Raw genomic sequence first — 19,257 nt, 5'->3', positions numbered from 1 at the left:
GAAAACACTACTGCTGAGCACAAATCTTTTGAAACAAGGACTTATGGGCATTAATTTGCTGGTAACATGATTTGGATGGGAACTGGCTTTGTAGTTAGAACTGACTTTGAATCCTGGCTCTTTCACTAATTCATTCTGTGGTTATCTTACAAAACTTTTTAAAGCATCATTACACTCACCTATTTAAAAAAATGTGTCATGGTAACAATGCTTGCATATGTGTTTGGGTGAGGATTAAGTTGGAATTTCTATGTAAAGCAAACCAGAGGAGCTCCTGGTAGCACTAGTCACATTGCCCCTGTGTTCATAAGGCCTGAGGGACCACGCACAACTGGCAATATCCAGAAGTGCCCACCATGCCTCTCTCTGTCCCCTTCCCTTGGGTAGAGATTGTTTCCCAGACCCAGCTGCCATTGGCACTGATGCTTCTAGACCTGAGAGACGGCTAGGGAGTGACAGTGACATTTCAAAGTCCAGAAGCTGTGTGGTATGCCCTCTATTGGGATGGCTAGACACTGTCTGAGCTGATAGAGAGCTCACCGCTGCAAACACATGCATTTAATTAAAGCCGTGGATGAAATGCATACACTGGGGACACCAAGACACTGAATTATATTAAAACAATCCTGATAGTATTGAGAGACATTTTCTTGAAAACAAATTCATACAAAGATCAATGTATTTTCAAACCTTATTTATGACTATTGAAATTATCTTTATTTCTGCAGAGAGGTGCGATTTCTCTTTGCATCGAAAGAGAACAAGAGAAAGGATTACCTGAAACAATGGTTTTCTAGGAGGGATGGTGGAGTGAAACTCCTGTGCCATTTCTATTTATTTATTTATTTATTTATTTTTGGTGTGTGAGGCAAGCACTTTACCAACTGAGGTACCTCCCCAGCCCCTGGACCATGTTTATACTCTGACCATGAAGGTTGGGAACCCCTTCTGGGGTGCTAAGAAGTTGAAATAGGTGGGTTTTTTTTTTTTAATTAGGAGATAATTATGTAAAAGTTAAGAATGCTGCCTGGAGCCTTGATTATAAATAAGCTCATCTTCAGAGCCACTTGGAATAAAAACTTGCCCCCGACACGGAGAAGACTGACTCGGCAAATGAGGCGCATGCGCATTGGGAGAGGATTGGCAGGGAACCCCCTTGCAGGGATCCAACCGGCAAGGCAAAGGGACTTGGGGATTTGAGTTGACTTCCAGCAGCGTGACCTCAGTGCTTTGTGTCCTCTGTGGTCAGTGGAGCAGGAAGCTCTCAGCCAACATTTGCCCACCTTTCAGTCTCATCTGGATTGTTCCGTAGCCTCAGCTTTGTTTCCAGCCTCTGCTTCCATTCTTCTCTAAGTCTGAAAATAGAAACAAAACACACACAGCCTGGCATTCATCTCCATGGCTATGGATGGCGGGTTGCTGCCTTCCCTTTACCCCCTGCAATGGTGTGTGTGGTGGGGAGGTCAAAGGGCATGCAGAGGACCTGCAGAGTTATTTATTTATTTATTTAGGCCCTTGGGTTTGAACCTAGAGGCACTTTACCTAGTGATGTAATGTAATGTGAACTACCTTCCCAGTCCTTTTTATCTTTTGAGACAGGATCTTGCTAAGTTGCTTAGGGCCTTACTGAGTTGCTGAGACTGGCCTTGAACTTGCCATCCTCCTGCCTCAGCCTCCTGAGCTGCTGAGATGACAGGTGTGCACCACCGCAAGGAACTCAGACCTGAAGATTTAAACATCTAGTACACAAGTGAAAGTGAACGGACTTTCTGTTCCCAGGATTTTAATCTAGGTCCTCTGAAATTTTCCTTTGAAAACACAATGTGCAGGAGCAAGAAACTCTGTCCATCTGGAATTCTTGGCACAGCAAAGCTATTCTTCAAAAACAGACTCAGAGCCCGGTGTGGTGGCACACACCTGTAATCCCAGTGACTTGGGAGGCTGAGGAAGGAGGATCAAAAGTTTAAGGCCAAGCCTTGGCAACTGAGTGAGCCCATACTACTGAAGACAACTTCGGCAGTAGACTGTCTACATGCCACGTTAGTCACGCAGTGAAGTCCTTTGGACAGAAGGAAAGGAAGGTCCTTCAAGCAGAAGGAAAATGCCACCAAACAGAAATCTGGGGCTACACAGTGGAATGACGAGCACCTGAAAAGCAGCTCCCTGGGACAGGCCAGTGACCCTTTCCTTATTGTTTAAATCTCTTGAAAAGCTCATTGACTGTTGAGAACAAAACTGTTAGTGATGTAACGTGGGGCTTATAATATTTGCGAAGGCAAAACTGTACCTTGTATAATAGCCCAAAGACCTGGAGGGGAGAAATGGGAATTTGCCAGAGTAAGGTTTTATATACTACCTGGGGCCCGATGAAGTATCTCCTGAAGGTAGACTGAGATAAGGGAAGGGTAGATACTGTAAATCCTAAAGCAACCACCAAAATAACAAATAGCTGTAGCTAAAAAGCTTAACAGATTAGCTGGGTGTGGTGGCACACCTCTGTTGTTCCAGAATTTGGGAGGCTGAGGTCGGAGGGCCACTTGAACCAGGTATTTAAAACCAGCTTGGCAGCACAGTGAGACCCTGTGTGTGTGTGGGGGGGGAGAGGGGCGTTGCTAAAATAAAATCACAAAAAGTATCCAGTTAATTCAAAAGAAGACCTAAAGAGAGAGAGAGAGACGAGATAAAGAACAGATGAAAGAAATAGAAATAGAAGACAATAGAAGACAAATAGCAAGATAGTAGACTTAAATCATTCCAATGAATGTTAACGTTATAAGCAATCCAATTAAAATGTAAAGATTGCCAAATTGGATATTAAAAAAGTCATATCCAAATCTGTGTTGCCTACAAGAAACCCACTTTAAATGTTCAACTTCTCTAGTAATTAGAGAAATGCAAACCAAAACTACCCTAAGATTTCATCTTACTCCAGTCAGAATGACAATTATCAAGGAATACAAGCAATAATAAATGTTGGCAAGGATGTGGAGAAAAACGTACACTCATACATTGCTGGTGGCACTGCAAATTGGTGCAACCACTATGGAAAGAAGTATGGAGTTTCCCCAGAAAATTTGGAATGGAACCACCATTTGACCCAGCTATCCCACTCCTCTGTCTTTACCCAAAGGACTTAAAATCAGCATACTATAGTGACACCGCCACAACAATGTTCATAGCAGCTCAGTTCACAATAGCTAAACTGTGGAACCAACCTAGATGCCCTTCAACAGATGAATGGATAAAGAAACTGTGGTACATATACACAATGGAATATTACTCAGCATTAAAAGAGAATAGAATTATGGCATTTACAGGTAAATGGATGGACTTGGAGAATATCATGCTAAGTGAAGTTAGCCAATCCCAAAACAGGCCGAATGTTCTCTCTGATAAGTGGATGCAGACCCATAGGGGATGGAGGGTGTGAATGGATGAACTTTGATTGGGCAAAGGGGAGAGAGGGAAGGGGAGGGGACATGGGGGCAGGAACGATGGTGGAATGAGATGAACATTATTACCCTAGGTACATATGTGGCTGCACATGTGGTGCGAGTCTACATCATGTACAACCGGAGAAATGAAAAGTTGTGCTCCATTTGTGTACAATGATTGAAATGCATTCTGCTATCATGTATAACTAATTAGAACAAATAAAAAATAAAATAAAAATGAATCATACTGAAAAACAAAGACATCCACTTTAAAGACTAGTAAGTTTTAAGATAAAGGATGGGAAAATATCATGTCAACCCTAATGCAAGAAATCTGTAGTGGTTTTATTAATATCAGACAGAATAGATTTCAAGCAAAGAATAATATCAGAGAGAAGTTTGTTTCCTAATAAAGGGGTTAATTTGCCAAGAGAACATAAATATCCTCACCATTTATGTACCCTGTCACGAGCCGTCCATGGGCTGTGTGTGGATTGTGTTGTGCATAGTAGCCTCTGGAGGGGACAGGCCTGGCACTGTGAACTCCCTGTCAAGGGATTGATGGCATGATGTGGGTGCGCCTCCCCCTCCAGCTCTGCCTAAGATCCCACACAGCACCTGAGATGGGTGTGACTCACCAAGATGTCAATCAGTCTGCTGCCCACCAGACATCCGTAAGCAAGACTCCACCCTTAAAACCATATCCCCCTCGGATGCACCCACCTATAAAATAAAGGGATCTTGGGCTCACACTCTTTATTTCCAGTGCTCTTTCCAGTGTGGAAGCTGACCCTTAAGGTTGCAGAGCCATCCCTCCCTCCATCTGAAAAACTTATGTCTGTGTTGTGTGATTTTTCTCCACTTTCATAGTTTAATGTTGCAGCCAGCTCTTTTAAACCCAGTCGTCTTGTCTGCGTTGGTCGTGGGCGAGAGTACCCAATAACAGGGATTCAAAATAAATGAAGCAAAATGTGACAGAACTTCAAGAATAGGCCCATCCACAATTATAGTCAGAGATTTGAACACTCATGTTTCAACAGTCAATAAAAAAATAGCAAAGAACCCAATAAGGATACAGAACATTCAAACGCTGTTATCAACCAACTTGACATGATTGACATTTATAAAACAATCCCCCAATAGCAGCAGCACACACATTTTCTCTTCAAATGGACGTGGAATATTTATGAGTGTAAAATATTCTGGGCCATATAACAAGTCTTAATAAAGTTAAAATAATTCAATTCATACAATGCTCTTTGACCACAATAATTAAGTTAGAATCAGTAAGAGAAAGCCATCTGGAAAATCCCCTAGGTATTTGAAACTAAAGAACACAACTCTAAATAGCCTACCATTCAAAGAAATGATCAAAAATTGAAATTTTAGTAAATCAAGTAATGACAAAAATATGAAATAGGTATAAGTTTGACAAAAGATGTATAAGAACTTTATTCTGAAAACTGTAAACCAATTACAGTAGACCAGAATAAAGGGTAAAATATATCATGTTCATCTCTCAAAAACTATATATTATGAAAACATCAGTTTTTCTCAAGTTGATCTATAGGTTCAACTCCATCCAAATTAAACCTTGCAGACTTCTTTAAATAATAGAAATTGACAGGCTGCTTCTAAAATTAATATGGATGTGCAAAGTACATAGAATAGCAAAAACAACTTTAAAAAGAAAAGGTGTTAAGACTTATATTACCTGACTATTATTGTAAAGTTAAATAATTAAGATAATGACCACACAAATGAGAAATGGAATATAAATAGACCCATATGTTTATGAGTAATTGATTTTCAAAAAATGTGCAAGGAAACGCAGTGGAGAAAGGATAATTTTTTCAATGAATGGTGTTGGAACCTCAGTATATCCATATACAAAAAGTGAACTTCAATCCACACCTCATGTTATATTAAAAAGTTAAGGGGCTGGGGTGTAGCTCAGGGGTAGAGTGCCTGCAAGGCCTGGATTTGATCTCCAGCAATGGGGAAAAAATAAAAATGAATTATTAACCTAAATGTAAGACTTAACAACCTTAAATATTCTAGAAATACAACATGGAAGATAATCTTTGTGACCTTAAGATAGACAAAGACTTCTTAGATACAACACCAAAATCAAACTCCATAAAAGAAAAATAATGTTTTGGATAGATCAGACTTGATCAAAATTGGGAGCTTCTCTGTAAAATAATAAACCCAAAGAAAATAGAAAAGATAAAATAGCAAACATAAGAGAAGAAATTCTGGAATTCATTTTATTAGGGAGACATGGATATTGATGGAAAAAATAAGAACAAAAAATAGAGAAAGAAGGAAATGAAATTAAATACTCTTAGGTGGTAGAAACACATCATTTAAAATAAATATAAAAGGAATAAATCTGGCAATTAATGTCTAAAAATGTCCAGTTGGAAAAACTCCAATGCAAGTACATGCTGTTTAAAACGCTGGTGGCGCACATGGGTCATCCAGCGACTCAGGAGGTTAAGGCACTAGGATGACAAGTTCGAGGCCAGCCTCAGCAACTTAGGAAGGCCCTAAGCAACTTAGCAAAACCCTGATGAAAGAAAGAGAGAGAGAGAGAGAGAGAGAGAGAGAGAGAGAGAGAGAGAGAGAAATTAAAAGAGATGGGGATGTTGTTCAGGGGTTAAGTGCCCCTGGGTTCAAGTTCTGGTACAAAACAAACAAACAAACAAACAAACAAAGAAAAAACAAGATACATCTAAGTTGCAAGAACAAAGAAGACTTAAAAAAAAGATATGTAAGGAAAATATTTATAAAAATAAAGTAAATGTGATAATATAAATAGTTGGTAAAAAGGCTTTTGATCAAAAGAACATTGTCAGAGATAAAGAGACTCATTGCCTAATGAAAAGGTTTGCTTCAGCAAAAAGATATTACCATTCTAAACCTCATATACCTCATAACATAGCCTTAAAATACATGAAGAAGAAATGGATGGAACTTGGATTGTACAGAGGTAGTGAGGAGGAAGGGAAATGGTACTCTTTTTTCTCCCAAGATAACATTTTAAAAATATCCTTTATTACCCAATATTTCAAGAACATAAAAAAGTAGAGGCTAGCAATAGTGAATTCTCTTCTATCTACTTCTGCTCCCACCCTCAGCTTTAACAGCTCATGGATGATCTTATTTCCCACATCTTCCTTACCCTGCATTTTAAACACAAACACAAACATCATTTAATTTCATCTGGAAATAACTCAATATGAAATACTCATCTGCACATGCACACACACACACACACACGCTGTAAATAATTTGGTATGGTAACTATATTCAGTAGTTTATCCTTACAAGAACTCCTTAAAGAGTAAACTATCTTGCCATCATCACACTTGCAAAATTAATCAGAAGTACTTGATTTCATAAAGTATCAAGTCCGTTAAAACCCCCAATTATATTATAATTTTATTTTTATTTATTTTTTGGTACTTGGGGATTGAACTCAGGGGCACTCAACCACTGAGCCACATCCCCAGCCCTATTTTGTATTTTATTTAGAGACAGGGTCTCACTGAGTTGCTCAGTGCCTCGCCATTGCTGAAGCTGGCTTTGAACTTGTGATCCTCCTGCCTCAGCCTCCCCAGCCGCTGAGATTATATGCATGTGCCACTGAGCCCAGCTTCTTACAATTTTTAACCGTTTGGTTGGTTCCATCAAGATCCAAATAAAGAACATATATTCCTGGTTGTTGCTCTGTTAAGATTCTTTTAATATGTCGGTTCTCCCTCATCCTTCTTCCCCTTCCCTGCCAATTGTTCTGAAACCAAACTGTTCTTCAGAGCTTGCAGAGGCTGGATCTTGTTGACTGTATACCTGTGGTGACCAGAACCATTCATCTCCTCCATATCCTATCAGTTGGTGGTAGAACTAGAGGCTTGGTTAGATACAAGTTCTTTTCCCTCTCCTCCTCCTCCTCCTTTCTTTTTGGCAAGACTAGTTCATGGGTGATATGATGGACAACCATCTTATTTTATCTCTTTTTTGATGTTAGCAGACTTTGATCATGGTTTATATGTGATTTACATTCACTAGATGTTGCCAAGTGCTAATCATTTATTTCTCAATCCTTTCTCATTTATGCTCTGGAGCCTGGAGCCATGGAGGTAGGGCCCTCTGGCAGGAGCTGTGTTACAGAAAGGATGAAGTCACCTCCAGAAAACAGGACCCAGTGCAGGAAGGACATTGGGAGGAAATGGGTGGAATTTCCCTCCAGTCCTCTCACCTCCTGTTGACAGAACCTAGCCAGAGGACACAGGACAAAGGGATCAAGGATCACCCTAGGAGGAGGGGTCCGCTGAGGGAGAACTGATGGGGGTGGTAGCTAGTCTCCAATCCTACAGGGAAGGTCAAGGTTGGGGCACAGAGTAAGCAGCAAAGACCCATAAGAGAGATGATTTTGTAGTTATCTTGAATCCAATCAATCATATAATTCTTGAACACATTACTATATGTTTAGCATTGCAGCAGAGACTTGGGGGAATACAGAGAAAATTATTAAAATGACTGTTTCTCTGTTCCACATATGCAGCAAACTCACTGCCTCGGGCCATTTTCACATGGCGTGTCTTCAGCCTAGGATGCTCTTCTCCATTCCTCTCTCTTTGCCCAGTTCTCCTTAGCCTGAAAGATGTCAGATGGTGGGTACATTGCTAGATACCTGTAGAGCCAGATTTCAGAGTACAGGCTGGCAATTCCAGCCAGCCTACACATCTGCGTGCCAGCTCTACAAGCAGCTGTACCCCGAGGATGACACAACCAGTTCCTTTCTGGAACTGCAGAAAGGAACACTCAGATTCTGCATTGGTGGCATCTGTGTTGACTCCCAGACCAGTTCCAAAATGGGGACTGTTTGTGCACACACCTGTGCATGTGAGTAGCTGGGATGCTTCAGGGCATACTCCTTTACCCCACCGTAATGAAAGAAAGAAACTCCTCATCGTTCGTCCTCTCCTAGTGTCTGTTTCTCTATGAAAAACAGTGAGGAGCCGGGCGCGGTGGTGCACGCCTGTAATCCCAGCAGCTCGGGAGGCTGACGCAGGAGGATTGCGAGTTCCAAGCCAGCCTCAGCAATGACGAGGCCCTAAGCAACTCAGTGAGACCCTGTCTCTAAATAAAATACAAAATAGGGCTGGGGATGTGACTCAGTGGTTGAGTGCCCCTGAGTTCAATCCCCAGTACCAAAAAAAAAAAAAAAAGCGGGGACACAGGGAGATCTGGTAGAGACCTTGGGGGTGACCCAGGCAGCCTGGTGCAGAGGGTCTTGCTCTTAACCGCTGTTCTGCACCTGCTCTCGCCTCACTCACTCTTTCTCTTTCATTGTGATTTTCTCCTCCAAGGATGTCATCTTTTCACGTCCTGCTGCTGCTAGATTTGACCCTGGATTAAGCAGGAGCGCAGTGGAGAGAGGAGAACTAACACCCCTGAGCCCTGCCCTAGGCCAGGCCCCATGTTCTGTCCCTTATGAACCTTTTCATAGTGGAGCCTCCCAAAGCCTAATGATCTGGGTAACTATCTTGCCATTTTGAGAAGGGACAACATAGAGTCGAGGTGGAGCTGGGACCCCTGTGGAGCCAAGCTACAGGATTCAAATTGGAAGAGTGGAGGATAAACAGGTTAGTTTTCTGTCACATACAATTACCTTACAGTTATTTCTTACATGCAGAGAGGGATGCTGCATTATTTTTGTTTTTGTTTTCTTTTTGGTACCAGGGATCAAACCCAGCGGCGCTTAACCACTGGGCCGTATCCTCAGACCTTTTATGTATTTTATTTGGAGACAAGGTCTCGCTGAGTTGCTAGGTGCCTCGCTAAATTGCTGAGGCTGGCTTTGAACTCATGATCCTCCTGCCTCAGCTTCCTGAGTCGCTGGGATTATAGGCGTGTGCTACGGTGCCCGGCTGCTGCATTATTTTTAATGCTGTAACAAACTGTACAATTTGTTTAAGCAAACTGCCAATTTCGTTCACCCCAAGTTTGTGCCTGGCTGGGAGCCTTTGGTTTCTGCATTGTCCTCTGGCCAGTCTCACTCCATTTGAGGACACACTCAAGTGTAGGATTCATGGCAGCCTCACTGAGTGGACTGGCCTGGGGGAAAGATGACAGGAATGAAGGAATGATTGACACCAACTCAGTTTCTCCAGGGGTCTCGGGGGTGAGATGCCCTAACCTGCACTAGAGCAGATAGGATGGTGTCGGGGGTTAAGGCTGAGCAGGTGTCTCTGAGGAGAAGGCGGATTCCCCTGGAGGGCTGGGGCTGGAGAGCGACAGTGAGGTTAACACGTGAATTGGTGCATGTTCCCAGCCTAGCAACTGTGCAGTCAAGGGCCCGTCACATGGCCAGCACACGGTCCCACCATCTATACTACCAGCAAGCAAGAGCCTCAGCAAATACAGTTGGTGGAGCAGTTGGTGGAGCTGTTCCCTTTGAGGAGACAGAGAACCAGGTCCCCCTCTGCAGCCTGTGGGGCTTCCCATAACATGCCTGAGGGCAGTGAGCGTGCAGATTCACGGTGACCTGCCCTGGTCTGCATGTCACTGGGGACCCCTAGCCCCTGCCAGCCTTCTTCTAGGAACTGCACCCTCCGGTGTCGCCACTCAGATAACGCTGGGAATGAGGATCCGTTTCCTTTGTGGGATCGTTTTTCATAGACACATGTGTCATCTCAGCTCCCACAGTGTAACGGCGACAAAGGAGAGAGTTTCTTTAATTTTCGGTATCAAAGGACCACATGTATGGAAAACGTAAATAATTACATTCTCTGGAATGCCCATCTGGCATTCTGGAGAAATCAATTTTTGCTTTTACAAACTAATGAAGTGATAATGAGGAGTCAACGAAGAGTTGAGGATTGTCACTCGGGTGGTCCCCTGCAGATGCTGCAGATGTTGATAGTAGGGCAGTTGTGTGTTGGGGGCAGCAGGGGCTACATGGAAACCCTTTGTATTTTTTTTTTTTTTTGCTTAATTTGGCTGAGAGCATAGAATTGATCTAAAAAGAAAGCCTCTTTTAAGAAAGACCAATTAATTTTTAAAAAATAGACAAACAGCCAGGTGTGGTGGCGTTCGCCTGTAATCCCAGCCGATCGGGTGGCTGAGGCAGGAGGATCGTGAGTTCAAAGCCAGTCTCAGCAATTTAGTGAGGCCCTAGGCAACTAACTCAGTGAGACCCTGTCTCTAAATAAAATACAAAAAAAAAAAAAATAGGGCTGGGGATGTGGCTGAGTGGTTAAGCACCCCTGGATTCACTCCTCTGTACCAAAAAGGAAAAAAGACAACCAGGCCTCCTACTTTCTCAGTGCGCTCCTTCCCAGCCGGTATTCCTCCGACTCCCTGTAGTAGGTCTGTTTGCCAATCTCTCTTTCCCAAAAGCGCTTGAGATCGTGGCAGGTGTTCCCGCAGAAGACCTCCCGGCGGCGGGCGTACTGATTGTTCATCCCCTGGAAAAGAAAAGAGCAGCCAAACCCTGTGAAACAGGAGCCCTCGGCTCTCCTGGGTACAGAAGCCCGTGATAATTCAGACCCACGATTTCCACCAGGGAGACCCTGGCCAGCCACAGGACCTCTGTGAGGGGCATGACAAGGCTCGGCTCACCACTCCCTGTTCTTGTTGTCAGGATACCTGAGACGTCGATGCAAGTGGAAGGTGGCCCATACCTGAACAGGTGGGCCAGGAACAGGTCATCGGCAAACACCTCTGTCCTTCCTTCCTCCTTCAGGAAGAATCATTCCTCAGCTGTTTATTGGCAGGTGTGTGTGCCACTAATTTGTGCACCTTGGACCCCTCCGCCATGGCAGCATCCTGGTGAGATGGACAGGACCTTCCTCATCATGGGGGACATTTGAGGAATTATAGAAACTTCTTGGGGGGTCCCAATGAGAACTGGCAAGGGCAGGCTGTATACTTTTGAAAGTTTTCAAGTCCTTTACTACAGGGGCCCCAATGTCTAACACACCCAGAGCAAGCTGCTTTGAGCTGCACCTGCATGCACACACATGTGACCATTTGTACACGTGCCAGTGCTTGCATGTGGAATTATATATGTCAAATGATCAAAATGCTCTCAAAGAAACTTTGCCCAAGTACCAGGACTCAGTGAGTTCAGCAGACAGATCAAAAACCAGGGACTGAAGCCAGGCATGGTGGTGCATGCCTGTAATACCAATGATTCAAGGGGCTGAGGCAGGAAGTGCAAGTTCAAGGTCGGCCTTGGCATCTTGGCAAGCCTAGTCTCAAAAGTAAATAGATAGATAGATAAATAAATAAGTAAATAACTAACTAAATAACTAAATAAATAATGAAATAAGTAAATAACTAAATAAATAAATAAGATAAAAGACCTGGGAATGTAGCTCATTGGGGAAGTATGGTTTTCTGAGTGACCAGGACAGTGGAACAGGGGAGGAGGAGAGACGGGTTTGAAGCTAGATGTCTCTCCAGTCCTGTGTCCCTACCGACCTTGTACCTTGTACTCATTACAAAAATTCTTTGGGCACCAAGTTACTTATCTTTAAAATTTCTCTCAAATTCATATTTGATGACAAATGTGAAAAGTTTGCAATTTATAAAATTCTGAATAAATAGAGGGGTTGACTATCCCTCATCCAAAATGTTTGGAACCAGAAGTGTTTTGGATTTTGGATTTTTTTTGCAGGGGTCGGGGGTGGATTTGGGAATCTTTGCAAATACATAATAGAATATTTGGGGGGACTAAGACCGGAGTCAAAACATGACGTTCATTTATGTTTCAAATATACCTTATACACATAGCTTGAAGGTAATTTTATATAATATTTTAAATAAATTTGTGCATGAAACAAAATTTCAAGGTATGGAATCTTCCACTTGTGGTATCCTGTAAGCACTCAAAAAGCTTTGGATTTTGGAGCATTTTGGAGCTGGGATTTTAAATCAGGGATGCTCAACCTATGATTAAAGAACTTGGTCCTGGCCCTTTGATTATCTCAGACCATTGTCTGGCTTAGGGACATCACCAGCCAAAGTGAATTGAAAACATTGACACCGCAAATTAGCATGAATTTTCCCTATTCATTCATAATAGTGAGTGTTCATCTTCTTGGGTACGTGACCAAGAGTCATTTATCTCTATCCCCTGGCCTGTTGGTCACCACTTAGTAATCCTTAGATGACAGGGCAGAGATCTAGGTTTAACAATCCTGCCGCGGGCCATGCCCAGAAAGAGCATTTGGTAAAAGCTTTTATCCCTGTGTCCTTTACAAGGTGAGCCCCGCTATGCCAGGACATTGGGATGTGTCCCATGTGTAGAAGAAGGAAGAAGTGTGTCTTTCCAAGGAATAGCAGGGTTCTCCCTGGGCTGAAGGTTGACATCCCTCTCTACCTCCCTCTACTAGGTCACGTGACCACCTAACCAGTTGTTTTGCTAGAAAATTCTGGTGACACGATGGTGAAAATAAGTGAGATCTTCTCCAAGAAAACACACATTTCATTTTTAGACAAATACCTTGTCTTCCTTTCTCCTCCCTACCCACCCATGGTCCTCATTATGAGCAGAACTGTAGCACCTGCTGTTATCAATTTTATAGCTTCCAGGAAACAAAAGTAATGTCAACTTTAGAAATTCACTTTTGGAAAATCATAAAAAAGAAGGCAGAAAGAAAATACTAAAGATATCTAGAGCCACTCTCCTCCGCATCCTCAAGGGCTGACTCTGGGATGAGGCAGGGTCTCCCCTCCAGTGACTTTAGGTATCATGGAGAACGAAGTAGATACAGACTTGTCACAGGCACTGGAACTTTGTGGGATAGCTGCTGGGGTCGGGGCGCATGAGGAAAGTCCCTGACTTGGTCTGAGAGGTTTCAGGACTTTTTAGGGGAAGGACAAGTGGACCAAGGGAGTAGAGTAACCAGGAGCCGGAATGGCCTGGGCAAGGCCTGAGGGACCTGCTGGGCCAGACACAGAAGCAGACATGGGCTCATTTGGGGTAGGGATGGGGGAAGAGACTGACCTCAGAGTGGCCTGGGGCACTTCTTAAGGTGATGGACATGTCCTGGATCTTGTTTGTAATGATGATTACATACATGTTTGCATTCTCCAAAAATTCTCAGACTGTGCACTTAAAAAGAGGGAGTTTTATTACCCTTAAACTATGCCTCCATAAAGGTAGAAAAAAAAATTCTTCTGTCTTTGGACTAGAGATTCATCCAAGATCCCCGACTCTCTCACGTCCTGGGAGATTCCGTCAGCATCTCCTCATGAGGGTTCAGCCCGCTCATTCCTCCACAGGGAACGTGTGTTTCTGTGAGAATGGTCTCCAGGATGGGGACCACTGCTCCACCTTGCAGAAGTGATGAGGAGACTGTCATTGGAAAGCCCTTTGGAAACAGGGGATTATCCTAGATAAATAGTTCTAACTCCTTGGACCTCTTTAGCCAAGAACACCATCTACCAGGCGGCAGCTGTGTCAGGAGAATCAGTGTTAACCTCAATGAGAATTATGAACTTCATGTCCCCAAATCAATTAATGATTAAACAGTCACATTAATTCAGCTCAACAAAACTTGTTGGACTTTGACCATCTGTGAGGCATCTATGACGCGTGAGGGTCCCACTAAAGTTTAGTGAGCCAAACAAGACAAAGGAACGTTTGTCCCTCTTGAGGCCCAATGCTGTGCCAGCAGTTTCATTTCTCAAGTCTCAGGTTACATAGAGCATTAAAGTCAAATTAAGGAATTGGATATTTTTTTTTAAAGAGTTTTGGCTTACACTGATCATTCTCAGACTTTTTGGCCAGAGTGGCTCCTTTGAGACCAGCAAAAGGTGCATAGCTGCCAACGTGCTTCATGCATAGACAGCACCTCATGAAAGCAACTATTTTGTGATTATTTTCCCCACTTTTTATTTATTTATTTATTTATTTATTTATTTATTTTGGTACTGGGGATTGAACCCAGGGGCGCTTAACCATTGAGTCGCATCCTCAGCCCTTTTTTTATTTTTTATTTTGAGACAGGGTCTCGTTAGTTGCTTAGACCTCATTAAGTTTCTGAGGCTGGCCTTGAACTCAGGATCCTCTTGCACCAGACTTCTGAGTCACTGGAATTACAGGCTTGTGCCTGACTATTTTTCAGGATTTTTAAAAAAAGTTTAAAAGTTTAATCACTTTTTGAATTTTTCTTTATGATCATAACTTAAGTTGAAGGGAAGAGTTCCATTTCTGGGTTAGGTGGAAGGAACACATACCGCAGCTCCCAAGTCTGCACAGAGCACATGCTGCAGCCCTGTGAGGGCACTAATAGGGACAGTAGGAAGTGGACTGGGGAAGAGGATCAGAGTCTCAGTCACTATTGAGTGATGCTGAGCTTTCCATTTTTTTTCTCTGTTATCCTTAGCTGAGTCTCAAGGCAACCTGGTACCCTAATCAATAAACAGGCTAATGAACTAAACAGACAATTTTCAAAATGTCCAACAAATACATGAAAATATTGTCAATGTCCTTAGCACTCAGGGAAACACAAATCAAAACTATCAAAACTACCCTGAAGCCTGGGCATGGTGGCCCACGCCTGTAATCCCAGCGGCTGGGGAGACTGAGGCAAGAGGATCTGAAGTTCAAAGCCAGCTTCAGCAATAGCAAGGCGCCAAGCAACTCAGTGAGACCCTGTCTCTAATAAAATACAAAATTGGGATGGGGATGTGGCTCAGTGGTCAAGTGCCCCTGAGTTCAATCCCTGGTACCCCTCCAAAAAAACAAACAACAACAACAAAAAACTACACTGAAATGTCATCTCACTCCAGTGGATGATGAAATTTGATGATAGCATCAAGAATATAAATAGTAAGGGCCTAGCCCAGTGGAACATAACTGTAATCTCAACGGCTCCGAAGGCTGAGGCAAGAGGATCATGAGTTCAAAGCCAGCCTCAGCAAAAGTGAGGTGCTAAGCAACTCAGTGAGACCCTGTCTCTAAATAAAATACAAAATAGGGCTGGGGATGTGGCTCAGTAGTTGAATGCCCCTGAATTCAATCCCTGGTGCAAAAAAAAAAAAAAGAATATAAATAGTAAGGGCTGGGGTTGTAGTGCAGTGATAGAGCACTTTCCTATCATGGATGAAGCACTAGGTTTGATTCTCAGCACCGCATATAAATAAAATAAAAGTCCATTTAATGACTAAAAACTATTTTCAAAAATAAATAGTACGTGCTGATGAGAATATGGAGGAAAAGAACACTTATGCGTTGTTGGTGCGATTTTAAATTAGAATACTCTGGAAATCAGTATGGAGGTTCCTCAAAATATTGGGAATGGAACCACCTTATGACCCAGCTATTCCGTTCCTTGTTTTTTTATAGTCAGACATGCATACCCAAGTTTACAGCAGCACAATTCACAACAGCCAAACTACAAAACCAGCCTAAGTGTCTGTCAACATAGATAAAGAAAATATGGAATATATACACATGGAGTTTTATTCAGCCATAAAGAAGAATGAAATGATGTTATTTGCCGGAAAATGGAAGGAACTTAAGATCATTATGTTAAGCAAAATAAGCCAAACTGAGAAGGTCAAGGGTCATGTGTTTTCTTTATGTGGAAGCTATCAAGAAAAAATAAATAAAATGGGGGGGGAGGTCACATGCACATAGAAGGGAGAGCAGTAGAGGAAGGGGAAGGGGGAGGAGAGGGAGGAAGGAAGGGAAAGGGAAGATAATTTGGAATTAAATTAACCAAATTATATCATGTGCATGTATGAATATGTAACAATTGAACCTATTCTGTCTAACTGTAATGCACCAATAAAAATTTTAAAAATAAGATATTTTTTAAAAAGACTCAAGGCAAACCGAAACCCAGAAATGGAATGTGGGCAAAGAGAGCTCCAAGCAGCTGTCTGATTCTGGGGAGGGTAGACCTCTAATGCTCAGAGAATGGGAGAAAACATTTGTTGCAACACTGAAAAGAACTGAATACTAATGAGGTCCGCAGACCAAAGCCTGAGGGCAGAAACACTTGCTCTCCACTAGGGGGCGCTGCGTCCTAAGAGCGGACAGCGAACCTCCCGACTCTCCTCACCTTAGAAGCTTCAAGGATCCCAAGTGAGTGTGGCGGCCACAGCAAGCGCACGCTGGAACTGGGTCACCAGAGTCCCAGATTTCCAGCCAAAGACTGAAAAAGGGGCGTGCAGAAAATTGGAAAGGAGAAGGATTGAGGGGTGCAGGAAATTATGTTTGAAGAAATAATAGTCAAAACTTCCCAAATTTGGCAAAAAACCAAAAATCATTGATCTGTAGAGTCAACAAGTTGAGCCAATTCCAAATAGAATCAATAGAAAGAAAATCTATAACCAGACATATCATAGTCAAACTCCTGAAAATTGAGAAAAAATAACCGAGCATTGAAAACTGCTCAACCTTCAAAATGCAGGAACAAAAACGAATGGACCTGGAAGGAGGAGAAATACAAATCCACAGGAACTATTGGAGACTTCTTTTCGCCTCTCTCTCTTTTTTTTTTTTTAATATTTATTTATTTATTTCTTAGTTCTCGGCGGATACAACATCTTTGTTGGTATGTGGTGCTGAGGATCGAACCCGCACGCATACCAGGCGAGCGCGCTACCGCTTGAGCCACATCCCCAGCCCCTTTTCTCCTCTCTTGATAATCAAAAGAACTAGTAGAGAAAACATAGTCGAGGGGAAATCACAGATTAAAACAAACAAACAAACAAACAAAAAACTGAACATCTGGACATCGTGGCGCTTTAATCCCAGCTGCTTGGGAGGCTGAGGCAGGAAGATCATGAGTTCAAAGCCAGCCTCAGCAACTTAGTGAGTCCCTAAGCAACTCAGCGAGACCCTGTATCTACATAAAACATGAAAAAAAGGGGGGGGGAGGGGGGCTGGGGATGTGGTTCAGTGGTAAAGTGCCTTGGGTTCAATTCCCTGTACTGGAAAAAACAAAACCCCAAACCACCATTAACTACCTAGAGCCAAGTGTGATGTACAGAATGCTCACCCAATGAAAGCAGAATTTGGATTCAAGTGCACACTGAACAAACCATACAAAACTTTCCTGGAGCTAGTGAGCTAATTTAGCAAGGATACAGGATGTGAAATCAATACACAAAAACTTAACATTGTGCTCCTTAGCAAGGAGCACTCAGAAACTGACCTTTAAACACAGTATTGGTGCTGGGATATGACTCAGTGGTGGAGTACTGGCATGCAGCCTGGGGCCAGGGAGATGAGGAAATCAACCATTCTGTATTCTGATTGAGATTCTAGTTAAGCCCACAAACTGCATGTATGTAAAATCCATTGAAATGAGCACACACAGGCCATTTTTAAAAACTATGTGTTAATATAAAAACAAAAATTTTAAAACATAGAACAGAAAAAGCTTTTAGTCAAATGTATTTATTTTGACTTTTTACTGATTCAATGAGATTCAGTCACTGAAGTCTCAAAGATGATTTACTGTCATCGAAAACCACCAAGCCTTACTACTTACTGTCCCATGAACCAGCAGCAACAGGATCACCCAGGAGTAGGTACGAGGGTGGAATTTACCAAGCTCAAAGTCTGAATAAAAATATGCATTTTGGGGTTGGGATGTAGCTAGAGGGCTTGCCTGGCATGCTTAAGGCAACACACACACACACACACACACACACACACACACACACAGCATTTCATCCTGATCCCCAGATGATTCATGTGCGTGTTACAGTTTAGGAAGTTCAGCTTCAGAGTTATTAAGACCAAATCTGAAGTGCACCCTCCCATGCACTGGTCTTGGGAGAAGGCCGTGGAGTGGCTCCATGGGACATTTGGGAGGGGGTCCCTTCTCTGTGGTTTTGGCATCTCTCAGTCAATATGTTCTGTTTTTGTTTACCATATCTCATCTTATCTGAGTCTCGTGTGAATGCTGGTACTCACTTCTGGCTTTCTCGAAGTTTAAGTTGATTTGAATGCATCATTTAATTGTGTAAATTAAATATGGAAAAGCCTTATTAAGATTTCTAAGTCATTCCCAAGAAGATACAAGGAAGGAGTTTCAAAGGGAAAGATGAACCCCCGTAGCTGAAAAAAGCCAGGTTTACAAGGAATAGGTCCATTTCCTTTCCCTGTAGACATGTAAAATGAACCTCATCCCAGGCACACTCAGGTTCCACAGCTTTACCTTTGAGATGAATCTGCTCTCTCTCCTCAGCTCCGGGGCTCACAGGGGTCACGGCCTGGTCCTGAAACCTCAGGGTCTCCACCTTTTATACCAGACGTGGAGAGTTACAGGAACGCCCAACCCGGTCAAGGTTACAGGCCCTGAATTAGTAGCAGAATCACAGAGATCTTCTTCCAGGTGGAAAATAGTCCCCATCCCTGCTCCCACTGCCCACCCCAGGACAGGCAAGCCTCGGGTCTGGCAGGCTCTGCAGGGGCCATGACTTGGCCAGAGGCAGAGCTCAAGTTTAGAGCATGCTCAGGATTATGTGTGAGCAGGAATCCTTAGAGCAGCAGGCAAAGCTGCCCTCCAACTTTGGAGGCTAAGGAACCCTGGTTGATGTGATAAGTCACACTTTGGGGTCACCTTGCAGGATGACTTAGAGAAGCGTGTTGTTCTTTGGAGCTGTTAATCCATGGATAGAACTGGGTGGTGACAGACTGGTTTCCAGCAAAAGGCATCAAACCAAGAAGGGCTTCTCCATCCAAAGTGCCCTTCACACCCTTTCAGTGAGCATGCTGTATTCTTTATTTTTTTTATTTATTTATTTATTTTTTTTTTAGTTATAGGTGAACACAATCCGT

The 19,257-nt window shown here is 42.8% G+C and overlaps 1 protein-coding gene across 1 annotated transcript; it reads right to left on the bottom strand.

Moving 5' to 3' along the window:
- Positions 1 to 962: 962 nt before the first annotated feature.
- Positions 963 to 18,682, bottom strand: Fam240a (family with sequence similarity 240 member A). The gene is made up of 3 exons (XM_026390093.2): positions 18,635 to 18,682; positions 10,764 to 10,912; positions 963 to 1,355 (listed from the first exon to the last, which is right to left on the bottom strand). The coding sequence occupies exons 2-3, from the start codon at positions 10,907 to 10,909 to the stop codon at positions 1,265 to 1,267; spliced, it is 237 nt and encodes a 78-aa protein (XP_026245878.2). The 5' UTR covers positions 10,910 to 10,912; positions 18,635 to 18,682; the 3' UTR covers positions 963 to 1,264.
- Positions 18,683 to 19,257: the final 575 nt, after the last annotated feature.

This window comes from Urocitellus parryii, chromosome 3 (assembly GCF_045843805.1).
Source record: "Urocitellus parryii isolate mUroPar1 chromosome 3, mUroPar1.hap1, whole genome shotgun sequence".
Taxonomy (NCBI): domain Eukaryota; kingdom Metazoa; phylum Chordata; class Mammalia; order Rodentia; family Sciuridae; genus Urocitellus; species Urocitellus parryii.
The sequence above is the reverse complement of the archived record's forward strand: the minus strand, read 5'-3'. Positions and strand labels throughout refer to the sequence as shown.

Coding starts and splice junctions, on each gene's coding strand:
- Fam240a (XM_026390093.2), bottom strand. CDS start 10,909: ATGAACAATCAGTACGCCCGCCGCCGGGAGGTCTTCTGCGGGAACACC. Junction 1,356..10,763: donor GGAAGGAGCGCACTGAGAAA/GTAGGAGGCCTG, acceptor TTCTATTTTCAG/ACTTAGAGAAGAATGGAAGC.